At 43.3% G+C, this 12633-nt stretch overlaps 1 protein-coding gene across 1 annotated transcript; it reads left to right on the top strand.

Annotated features, from left to right (window-relative positions):
• Positions 1-1997: 1997 nt before the first annotated feature.
• CCNA1 (cyclin A1) lies at positions 1998-12234 on the top strand (the record flags this gene model as incomplete). Its single annotated transcript, XM_080799189.1, has 8 exons — positions 1998-2171; positions 6394-6640; positions 6827-6951; positions 7786-8009; positions 9180-9384; positions 10352-10465; positions 11780-11913; positions 12183-12234. Exons 1-8 carry the CDS (start codon positions 2007-2009, stop codon positions 12232-12234), a joined length of 1266 nt encoding a protein of 421 aa, XP_080655315.1. The 5' UTR covers positions 1998-2006.
• Positions 12235-12633: the final 399 nt, after the last annotated feature.

Below are 12633 nucleotides of genomic sequence, written 5' to 3'. Positions count from 1 at the left end.
TGGAACACTGGGTGTGGTACCTAAATAATGAATTCTGGTACACTGAAAAGAAAAAAAAAATGGCCTTTGTGGGGGGGTGTCTGCTTTAGAAATTTAGGGATGTGTGTTCAAAAAAAATTAAAAAACAAAACGAAAGGAGTAACACTATATATACAATGTGTTTGTGTGTACACACACATTCGTAAAATAATAAAGACTTTACCTGTTTTGCCAGTTACTTCTGTAGGGTGCCAGAGCTCCCTGGTTTCATTGACCCTCTCCTCCCTTCCTGTGTTGAGGGCCCCTTCCCCTTATTCCCACCTCTCCGCGTAGGTACGGCCCCCTGCTTTCTCCGTACTTCGCCTTGGGCCTCCAGTTCCAGAGAGTTCCCTTCCCACGTGGCCAGGCCACCTGCCCAACCCCAACTTCCGAGTTCCCGCAACGTCCCAGGCCCTAGCGCTGCCGCCTGTGTTCCTTCCTCTTCCTGGGCCACTATCTCGCTGTTCCTAGACCTGATTCACGCTGTGCCTGCTGGAACCCATCCGGGAATACCTCTTGTGGGAACTGCGAGCACCACGTGCGACCCTAAAGCCCCCAAACTCTCCCGCCCGTCCGGGCCACATGCACTGGAACCGGGCCGGCCAGGTGCAGCCTCTGGTGCACAAGGATCCAAAATGACTGAAGGCAAGCCGCCACCATGGATTAGGAGGCCCCAGCTCAAACCTTGGGCCAACCCGCTCTCTGCAACTCGGCCTCTCTCTGGGAGGAAATGTAGGTGTGTGCGCCGAGGACCCGGAGCGAGCCGCGCCTTCGGGCGGGCGCGGTCAAGGCGCCACGGCCTGCGCAGCCCCGAGGGCCCCCGCGTAGCTCTCCCGAGCCAAGGTTCTCAGGAGCGGGCCGGGGAAAAGACGTTAGCGGGAGGAGTTAGCGGCTGTTGGGGAAACGGGTTTACGGAAACAGTCCCTTCCAAAACCCCGGCCACCGCGGGGTGGGCCGCCTTCTTCCCTCCCAGGCCGGGGGCGCCGGCCTGAAGGGGCTCGTGTGCTGAGGGCGACCGCCTGCCCCGGCACGCCCGGGGATCCGTGGGGATCCGGGGGCCGCCGCCCGTTGGCCCCGCCCGGCCCTGAACCCCCAGGGATCGCGGCGCGTCAGCCCGGAGCGTGTCAGGTGAGGAGGTCGTCATGGCGATGTGGCCCCGGGGCGCGCACGCCGGCTGCGGTTGGCATGGAAGCGGCCCCCGGGAGGCCCGGGAGCGCCGCTGATTGGCTGATTCAACAGACGCGGGGGGGGGGGGGTTGAAAGCAATTAGCGCTGAGCGCCGCGGCCACCGCGGCTAGGAGCCCGGCGCCCCCGCTGGAATCTATTAACACCTCGGTCCCCTCCCGCCCCGCCCCGCCCCCGCCCCGCCCCCTCCGACGGCCCCTCATTCCCAATACCCGTGTGCACTTGCTAATTGTTCGAGACTTATATAAAGATATAAGGCAGAGAAGAGCGAGGCCCGCTGTGGGTTCCAAGCAGGTTTTGGGGCCTTGTATCTGGTGGAAGGAGGGCCGCGGAGGAGAACCTCGCTTGTCATTTGGGAAGGGGACTTACTTTCCCGTAGCGATGTATCCTGGGTCTTTGGTTTGCAGGGAGGTGGGGAGAGTGGTGGGAGTAGGAGGGATGAGATAAGCATCGCAGTCAGAAAAGACTCGGGCTTGCAGTTTTAGACTCTCCAGTTAACGTGGGGTTTAGTATCCTTGCTTGGAGCTTTGTCAGGATTAATCTCTCCCTCCAGCCTCAACCAGGTCTTGGAAGAAAGCCCGGAGAGATTCAAATCACTGTTTTGATTCAAAGGGGCTTTGATCGCTTGCACCAAGGCGCATGCCCTTCCTTGCAGCCTTAATAATTGCAGCGGTCGTATGTGTTCTGCTCTCTCTTCTAGACATTCACTGCATGCTTGGAGCCCATGGTGGAAGAGGTTGACTAACCATTGGCTTGTCTGTTTCTCCTTCCCTGATTAGTTGCATTGTGTGGAGACTGAGGGTATGCATCGCAGCAGCTCCAAGAGCGGAGTAGCCCTAGCCCCAGTGCCTCGAGGTCCTGATGCCTGTCAAATGATAACCAGAGCCCAGCTCGGCCAGGATCCCCCACAAAGAACAGTCCTAGGGGTGCTAACGGAGAATGGACAGTACAGGAGGCCCTGTGGCCAGGTAATGACTGAGAACTGCTGTGGAAGCTGGTTGTTGAGGGCTATCATGCCATGGTGGGAGATGGGTTTCTCTTGGAGTTTTACCCACAAGTATCCTCGAGTGTTCCAGCCTTGGAATCTGGACTATACGGACACTGGTTTTGTTAAAGATCACTTTGGTCCGTTTTCCCACTAGAAATAGTGAACAATTTTTTTATATTATTTATTCCTAGCAAGGAAATAGGTCTAGGAACTGTTTGAATTAAGTATATGTAAAGCTATGTAAGTGCTGGGCAAAGAGGAACTATTAATGTACCAAAATAAACTATGGAACTGGGGTTCCTCTAGATCAGAGTGGTGTTCAGACTGATCTAGACTGTACCTGAGGCAATCTTGAATAATCTTTGGTATGTTCATTGGAGATGATGTTAGAATCCAGATTAGAAAAAGCTAAGCTAAATTATTTCCAAAAGTGTGCTTTGAAAGTAGACATCTCCCCAGGACTGAACAAAGGCAGCTGGGCAAATTGATCATGGGACATTAATTGCTTATTATTATTATTATTATTATTAGTTGCTTATGCTTAACATATCATAGGTGTCTCTCCTAACAGATTGGAAACAAAATCAGACACTTAAGAATGCAAACGAGGGGTCTGGATCCTTAAGAATGAATTTTGGGATAGAAAAAAGCTTCCCTGAGTCTGTTATTAGACAAGCCTCTTGTAACTATGCCTTAAGCTTATAATTCCCACTGTAGTGAAATGATGCTGGCAATAGTATAGTGAAGTACGTAGGCCAGGAATTCTTCCAATTTAGCAGGTGAGAAAATTTCAGAGGTTTAGGAAATGTTAAAAAAAAAAAAAATGATAGAGGCCAGATTAGAAGCCCTTCATTCACTGACCATCCATGCCTCTTGGTGGCATCTGATTAGTTGGAGAGAAATACCCAAAGTGATCTGTTCAAAGCTTTGGGAAAAAAAATTAAAGTGGTTTTAACAAACAATATGCTTAGCAATATTTACTTTTTTAAACTGAAAGACTAAAACCTGGTTCTTACGAATTGTCAGTTCTGCCCATGCTGTCCAGGCTCTCTTTAAATTCGTAATGATTAGTTAACCTTTTATGTTGCCTCGTGCTACTTCTACATTTCCCTGCTCTAGTCCTCTACAACCTCCTTGGAAATCTGTTTTCTAGATTTCTTTTTAATCCTCCCAAACCTCTACCTCCATCCTTTCTCTCAGCTCATGACTCTGTTAGCCTATTTTCCTAAAAATACAGAAGCAACGAGAAGAGAATTTCCACATGCTCCCATGTGTCATACACTCTGCCACCCCCATCCTGCTACAGGACTTACGTGTCCCTGCTCATATGCAAGGCAAAACCCCCCCACCCCACATGTGCAGGATACTTTATGCCTTCTTGTCTCTTCAAGGATGTCATTTCCGGCAACTCTCCTTTCTCCCCTCAGTCTTGTCTACTAAGTCAAACTCCTAAGCATGCAAATTTATTGTATTTTTTTTTCCATCTTAAAACCCTTTTAACTACAAAACTCTTTGCAGTAACTGTCCATTTTATAGCAATAATTTGAGAGTATATCTATCCTGCTCAACTATAAGCTCTATCAGGACGAAGACTGGGATGTCAAGTTCACTGCTGTATTCTCAGTGCTTAGAACAGTGTCTGGCCAGGGTAGCATGCAAGTATTTGCTGAATGAATACTCTCTGTCTCTAATTCTTCTTTCTTCACTTGACTGATCTAGCAGCATTTGACATAGTTGATTATTCCTTATTCCTTGAAACAATTTCTTCAGTCAGCCTAGAGAACACTACTTTCTCCTGGTTTTCCACCTACCTCATTGGCTGTTCCTCCTCAATATCTAAAAGAGTGCTCTAGGGCTTGGTATTTGATCTGAATCTGCACTCACTCCCTTAGCAACCTCTCAAGCCTCTTAGCATTAAATGCCATCTATCTGTTGATGACTCATACTTTAATCTCTGGTCTGGACCTCTTAGCTATATTACAGGTGCCCATATTCAGCAGCCTACTTAACATCTCCCCTTGGATCATACAATAGGCATCTCAAATTTGTGCAAAACCGAACACTAACCCTAGACCCAAACAGCTGTTCCCAAAGTCTTCCTCATCTCAGTAAATGGAATATTCATCCTATTATTCAGCCCAGAAACCTTTGTCATCTTTGACTCTTTTTCTCCCACCCCAGATCTAATTTGCTGAGAAAATACTGTTGGCTCTACTTTTTAAAATGTCTAGAATCTCTTTACTTTTCAGACTTTATTACTACTACACTGGTTCAGATCCCTATTGTGTCTCACCAAGAATTTGCAGGTTTCATAACTGGTCACCTTACTTGCTCTCTAAACATATACACAGCCAGGGCAATCTTATTAAGACATAAATCAGATCATACCTCTCCTCCTCCATGGCTGCTCCAGTGGCTTCCCACCTCTGAGCAGTAGACAGTCTTAAATAGTCTATGGTAAGGCCTTCCTGATCTGGCTTCTCTCTTTTTTCTGACCTTGTGACCTATACCTCTTTCTTTCTCATTCTGTCCTCTCTGCTCCTTGCTTGGTCTTTAAGACACACTTGAATGTCAGGGCATTCTCTTACCACCTATCTGTGTGACTTACTCCCTTACCACCATTTACACCCATGCTGTTCCCTCTGCTCAGAATGCTCTTACCACCTATCTGTGTGACTTACTCCCTTACCTCATCTTGTATCTTTGCTCACATCTGTCCTCTTCATTAGGACCCTCCCTGGCTATACTGTTTAAAATGTCAAGGACTCCCTTTTCCCTGTATTATTCTCCTCTAAAACACTGAACACACCATCTGACGTAACATGTCTTATCTTATTTGTCTTCCCCCGTACCCCATGCTAGAATGTGAACTCCATGAAGGCAGCCCTTCTTGAATGTTTAATTCCTGTCTAAATTCTGAGCACCTAGAACAATGTATGGTACATAATAGATGCTCAGGAATGCATGTATGTCTCAACCCTGGTAGATGTGTCGTTGGAGCAAAAGTCAAACTTGGTAGTGACTTGGAATCATGGTTCTAGTAACTTGTGATTTTGGTCCTTTATATATTCCCTGGGGCTTTTTGTGTTTTTTGTTTTGTTTTGGGTTTTTTTTAGTATTAACCATAAAGAATTTTTTCTTAGGGTGCCTAGATGGCTCAGTCAGTTAAGAATTTGCCTTTGGCCCAGGTCATGATCCCAGGGTCCTGGGACTGAGCTCCGAGTTGGGCTCCCTCTCATCAGGGAGCCTGATTCTCCATCCCCTCCCCACTTATGCTGTCACTCTCACTTTCTCTCAAATAAATAAATAAAATCTTAATTTTTTTTTTCTTACTAGACATAAGCCAAATATTTAACTGGCTACATAGAAGGGAAAACACATACTAACTTGAAAGTAGCTTCAAAAGTAAACAACAAGATTAATTATTAACAGTCAAATATGAATACAGTAGCCAGACCTAACATTTGCATAAATATAACTCAGATTCATAAACCTTGCCCACCTGTTCTGGTTCAGCTGACCTTCACGCTGTCCACAATGACTCACCTTAATGTGCTTATTCACGGAGGAGGTGCACATAGTCGTTCCCACTGCTAATGCTATAGGAATAAATAGAAGGGAGAAGCGATTGAGAGGTAGGTTTCCCCAAGGGTAATTACATTATGTCATGCAAGAGGTTCTGAGGCATCGTAAGAGCAGTTAGTAGTACAAGTTTCTAAACTGATCATGTTTCTAAATATCTGGATATAAAATGGGAACTTTATAAAGGCGCTTACTAAAAGCTATTTAAGGAAGAAGACTACAGGAACTCAGTGACTGTGTGTCAAGAGCTTTGCTGGGTACTTATAAAATCCTGTAAGGTTAGAGGTATGAAAGCCAATTAACAATCTCCTTCCCCCTTACCTATTTCGTTTTGGAGGAAAGCTATGGTTTCCCTTTTTTCTATAATCTTGAGTCCCCTTCGATAAATATGCGAGGAAGATGACAAATTAGAGGTAGCTCTTTTCCCAAATGTCACATGTAGACAAAGATAAGGAAGAAGTCATACTTCAGAAGCTTCATTTTCTGAAATTAAGTTGCAGATCTAGATGTTTCCATTTAAGACTCTTCTCTTCCCGGCCTGCTGGTTTGAGTCACACAGGCTTACATCACCTATATGGTCTTTGGGGTGGCCTCTAACAGAAAACTTAACCCTCTTCTAGGGGATCACAACAATCAGGTGTTTCTCTGGATCAGAAAATGTCTTCCCTCCAGCTGGAAAGAACGTGCTCTCTGACTGCACAGTCCAGGTGCCAGCCAAGCAAGTATTTGATATCTGCATGGATGAGCCTGAGCAGGGGGACAGAGACAGCGGCACAGGGAAAGATGGGATGGCATTTGAGAATATGTATGAGGTAGACACCAGCGCACTCAAGTCAGACCTTCACTTCCTGCTGGATTTTAACACAGGTAATCTGACTCACCTAGGGCCAACAGGACCCTATATCCATAATCGCCTGCTGTATTCAGTAGCATGTAACTAGCAGGAGAAATCCATGAAGTAAAGACTTACTTTCACAACTGCCTATGGAGGGCTAGTGGATGGAATGAATTTTTAAATTGGATGTCTTACCTGGTCATGTTGAACCCCCGCAGTTTCTCCAATGGTGGTAGACTCATCTCTCCATTCCCAGTCTGAAGATGCATCAGATTTTGGTACAGATGTGATAAACGTGACTGAATATGCTGAAGAAATTCATCAGTATCTTAGAGAAGCTGAAGTGAGTTTTCCCAAATTCTATTTCAATTTCCAGCATTCAAAACACTTAATAATAAGAAAGTTATAAACTCTTGGCCAAAACCACTAGTGAATAGCATTCTTATGACATCTAAACATAGGAATATCTATGAAAGGTAATAGTTATGGAGCGCCTGGGTGGCTCAGTTGGCTGGGCATCCAACTCTTGATTTCACCTTACTTTAGAATCTCAGGGCCCTGGGATCGAGCCCCACTTAATCTTTCTCAATCCTTACTCAGTGGGGAGTCTGCTGGTATTCTCTCTCCCAAATAAATAAATAAATCTTAAAAAAAACCCTGGGGTGCCTGGGTGGCTCAGTTGTTAAGCAGCTGCCTCCGGCTCAGGTCATGATCCCAGGGTTCTGGGATCGAGCCCTGCGTCAGGCTCCCTGCTTGGCGGGAAGCCTGCTTCACCCTCTGCCACTCCCCCTTCTTATGTGCTCTGTCTCTCTCTTGCTTTCTCTCTGTCAAATAAATAAATAAAATATTTTAAATAATAATAATAATAGTTGTGAGGCAAGTAGCAGTTACTTGCAGTATTTCTCCATGACTCAAGGCTTTATACATTAAGTATTTCACTCTTAGGAATAACCCATATTGCTATCCTCCCACTTTAAGTTATTTGTTATTTGTTACTTAATTGTATTACAGAACCAGAATTTCATACTTTCTTCCACATAGTAAAGATGTACTTGGCTCTTGATCAGTTTCTTCCTAACCTTTGCTCACAAGATCCATTTTTAAATAGCAACTGTACCGTGGAGTGATCTTTCTGACATAGCAAGTATATAAGTATCAGAACTCTTTTCCCAAACAGATAAGACACAGGCCCAAAGCACACTACATGAGGAAGCAACCAGACATCACAGAAAGCATGCGGACAATTTTGGTGGACTGGCTCGTTGAGGTCGGTGAAGAGTATAAGCTTCGAGCAGAGACTCTCTACCTGGCTGTCAACTTCCTGGACAGGTTTCTTTCATGCATGTCTGTTCTGAGAGGGAAATTGCAGCTTGTAGGAACAGCAGCCATTCTTCTGGCTTCGTAAGTGTTCTTTCAGCTTAAATAATGTCAAACTGCAACCTGTCAAAACACTTGATTTTCTTTCCCATTTATTGAAGAAATAAATGGGAGCAGTTCTCCCATTATCGAGCAGTGCTCGATAATTAAAGCTTATTCATGCCTCCCTTGATAAAATATCATCATTTTTGCAGCATTTATTGAGAAACTGAATCTTAACACATGTTCACTCTTCAATTCAGATGTTTAAGATTTATAGCAACAAGTTCAGTATCATGATTGAGGCAGCCATCAGCTCAAATTCAAGACCCAATTTAACTATTTTGCAGTGCGGTCTTTTGACTACATTCTAATACAAAAATATTTTAGTTATTTTGGTTATACAAAAGCCAACTTCGTGATCTAGCAAATGACTGGTAAGAACACAATTTATTTGGTTACAGTAAACAAACTATCATTGTGTACAAAAAAGAGCTGGCTTAGGCCTGAACTGCCTTAAATTCAGTGACCTGTTGGTGGATGGCAGTTTCTTTGATTCTTCTAGTCTCAGACATTCTAGTCATTAATGCCTAGAAACTTGCCAACTACAGATAACAGAAACAAAAGCAAGAGCAAAAAAGTTGATCAATGAAATTATATCATTATCTTACTCTTGGATCCATAGCATCATTTGCTTATTCAGTAGAGATTTCGGAACATCTTTTTATTTTTATTATTTATTTCTTTTGAACATGATCTTTCTAAAGATCTAAGATCTAGGGAGTTGTTGTTCTGTGATAGTGTTTAATATAACATTGTTTTCCACAAGATGAGTGGGGCTCGTAGGATTAAGATGAGTTTATCTGTGTGTCTGTCATTCAGAATCTTTCAGCATATCAGAGGTCAAAGCCTAAAATTCTCAGTTGGAAATTGTTTCTGTTACTCCTGGTAGCAGTAAGTACAACATAGCCTTGTAATACTCATGTTCTTGTTCTGGCATCACTAGGTATGAAATCCCTAATATTTTCAAGTCCAGTACTTTTTAATGATATTTAAGTGGATATGTGGATATGGAGTAAACAAGTCTGCAAGGGCCATGCAAAAGGCTGGTTGTGATAACACAGGAAGGAACCCTTCCTGTGATAACACAGGAAGGAACCCTTAGAACCCTATAGGTTCTAAGTTTTACTTTGAAAAACTCTTTACCCTTCGTAGGAAATATGAAGAAATATATCCACCTGAAGTAGACGAATTTGTCTACATAACTGATGATACTTATACCAAACGCCAACTGCTAAGAATGGAACACTTGCTCCTCAAAGTCCTGGCTTTTGATCTCACAGTGCCAACCACCAACCAGTTTCTCCTTCAGTACTTAAGGAGACAAGGAGTGTGCGTCAGAACTGAGAATCTGGCCAAGGTAAGGCACGTGACTTCCGGGAACTTGGGAGCCAAGGAGATATAAAGTAGCCTTTCCTGATCATCCTTCAGTTCTTCCTTCCTTTTCAATGCTTTGTCTTGGGTCCAGAAGAGCTTTTTAGCAATGGAAGAGAGCTAACTCTAGGATCATGATTTCTGGTTACAAGACATACTATTGATCCTGTTTGATAGACACAGGTTGTCTGATCATCCAACTCTTAAAAGAAATTTGAGTTTGGAAATTGTTCCCTTGTATTTGTGTATTTGTATAGACCACGTGCAGGCAACTCCTCTTCTTAGTTTATAGAACGGGAACAAAATAAATGCAGTTTGATTTGGCACCAGTGTTCTCCTAACATATTAAGTAGTAAAACCTTATTTGGTTATCTGGGATTACAGGACTTTAGTGGAAGGCACTGAAGTACTGGTTCAGAACACTTGGTGATCAGCCACTGTGATCTAGTATATCTGGTATGTTTATGCTACTCAAAGAGTAATAAGGATGTATGTAGACATTTCCCAGTGTGTTTCTTCTAATCTCACAGGTACTACTCTAGCCTCTGAACCACATGCATTTGCTGGTATTATAATTAATAGCTTCAACATGGTCATAGTTTTGCCATTGGCCAAAGACTCTAGTCCCGCTCCAGTGGCCAGAATGATGCTACTTTACGTGACTAGCATACATCAGTACTACTAATATAAGACAAGAAAAGTAACCTAATACTGTGCAGGTGGACCAAATCCTTATATATTGACATTTACTACAGCATAAATGTTATTCTGGTTATGGACAGGCATAGCAAGTATTAACCCAGTGAATAATTTTGAGCATCTGTTTCTGTCTGCTCATCACTGGATACAGGATGAACAAAGATAAGACAGCTTTTTCCCTTGATGTTTTTAGGTTGACCTGTAACCTTAGTCAAATTTCTAATTCCCCTGGGATTTTTCTTTCTTGTGCTTAGTATGTAGCAGAACTGAGTCTACTTGAAGCTGACCCATTCTTGAAATATCTTCCTTCATTGATAGCAGCAGCAGCTTATTGCCTGGCAAACTATACTGTGAACAGGCACTTCTGGGTAAGATTCTAACTACTTTCTAGATGAAATTTAAGGCCTATCTAGGATTCTGTTCAGTAACTCTCAGGACTCAGAATGGACTGGACTCTTAAGAGGGAAAGTTAGTTTGATAAGACACTGGTTGTCTTGCCAACAGATGGCAACATGCCATGGAGTCTTGCAGGTCAGCATTTATGGCTTTGACTCAATGGCCTTGAGTAGAGATTGCAGGAAGTCAAGGAGATGGTGTGGCATGCTTATTCAGAAGAAGCAGGCCTGGAATCCTCAATGCCCACCTCACACGAGGATGCTTTTGCGGTGCAAGCATTGAGCACTCAACCAAACGTTGTTGATTTTTGTCCTCTGTGTGTTAAAAAACCTGGATCCAATAGGATGGTCAGAAGGTTGCATCAAGTTTTCGGGGAAACAGGGCAGTTAGTGCGGCCTCTTGGTCCAAGAAGATGCAAGACTGGAAATGGGCCCCTCAGTTTGGTTCTGAAGGCTCACTTTTGTGCTAAAAGAAGTGGGGTATCTACTTTTATTTTCTAGAAAACTTATTTACTATTCTGCATTCACTAAAAATCTTTCGTATATAAGGTGTAAATAGAGGCTCTTTAGGGACCAGTAGAAATCCTGCCCATGAGAGAATCAGTATAAGTAACCTGGCCCCAAACTGAGCATTATAAATGCATAATATGAGGGGCACCTGGGTGGCTCAGTGGGTTAAGGCCTCTGCCTTCAGCTCCGGTCATGATCCCAAGTCCTGGGATCGAGCCCCACATCGGGGTCTCTGCTCATTAGGGAGCCTGCTTCCTCCTCTCTCTCTCTCTGCCTGCTTCTCTGCCTACTTGTGATCTCTGTCTGTCAAATAAATAAATAAAAAATCTTTAAAAAAAAAATAAATGCATAATACGAGGGATGCCTAGGTGGCTCAATTGATTGGGCTGCTGCCTTCGGCTCGGGTCATGATCCTGGGGTCCTGGGATCGAGTCCCGCGTCGGGCTTCTTGCTCAGCAGGGAGCCTGCTTCTCTCTCTGCCTCTGCCTGCTGTTCTGCCTGCTTATGGGTGCTCTCTCTCTCTCTCTGACAAACAAACAAACAAATAAATAAATAAATAAAATCTTTAAAAAAAAACACAATATGAGCAAATGAAGAACTCTGGCTCTTCTTCCTAATATTTCACTTTTAAAGTCACTGACAGAGGATTACAGTTACTTTTGAGATGAGTGGGGATACTTCCTAAGTAATTAAATTTCCTTTATTTCACAGTTTTAATCTTCAGCTTTCTGATATAAAGTTATACGACACAGTTTTTTTTCCTTTTGTCTTGATTAGCCAGAAACCCTTGCTGCCTTTACAGGCTATTCATTAAATGAAATTGTGCCTTGCCTGAGTGAGCTACACAAAGCGTGCCTTGATATACCTCATCGACCTCAGCAAGCAATTAGGGAGAAGTATAAGGCTTCAAAGTAAGTTTCTGAAATTTTCTTCTCTAGGCTTACTAATTTAAAGCTTTAATAGGTTATAGTCATGTCAGAACTGAAAATAGAACAAATCAGAAATCTTGTGCTAGGCTTGCATGTTAAATCAGGAAAATCAGTGTAGAGAGGTCTAGATTTATAATTTGTCAGCCTGGAGTACATACAGTCAGAAAGCTTTCTCCCTTTCTGCTGAAACTCCTGGAAAGTTCTGTGGCCTGAGATTTTACAAAACTGAAGTCCTTTGGGTCTCATTTCAGGTACATGCACGTGTCTCTGATGGAACCACCTGCGATTCTCCCTCTGCAATAAGTTTCCTTCGGAAACACTTTCAGAACTTCACCTCCAGATCAACCAAGTTGTCTTAACTTTTATAGGTTTCTGCAGGTTGGGTCAATTAGTGTTGCTACAAGATAGATGCCATATTTTTAAAAATGTAAATGTAGTTAGGTCCTCTTAGACGTTAGTAGCTTGTAATATCATCTAACATTTTTTAAACAATAAACAAACAACTTGCCTTGTGACCATGTGTTAGACTCATTTACTAATTAGGATGGCCCATATGCTCGCCTGGAATTTTAGTGGGGAGCATTATAAATGTCATCTCTATTTCAAGAATTCTCCTAAGTTGGTTTCATAAATCTGACATGCTATTAGGATTAAGTGTTTTGAGGAATTCAGAGATTTTTCATGTTTCGTGAGTGGCCTGCC

The sequence above is a fragment of the Martes martes genome (assembly GCF_963455335.1).
Source record: "Martes martes genome assembly, chromosome: 3".
Classification (NCBI taxonomy): Eukaryota; Metazoa; Chordata; class Mammalia; order Carnivora; family Mustelidae; genus Martes; species Martes martes.
This window is presented reverse-complemented; position numbering and strand designations above follow the sequence as displayed.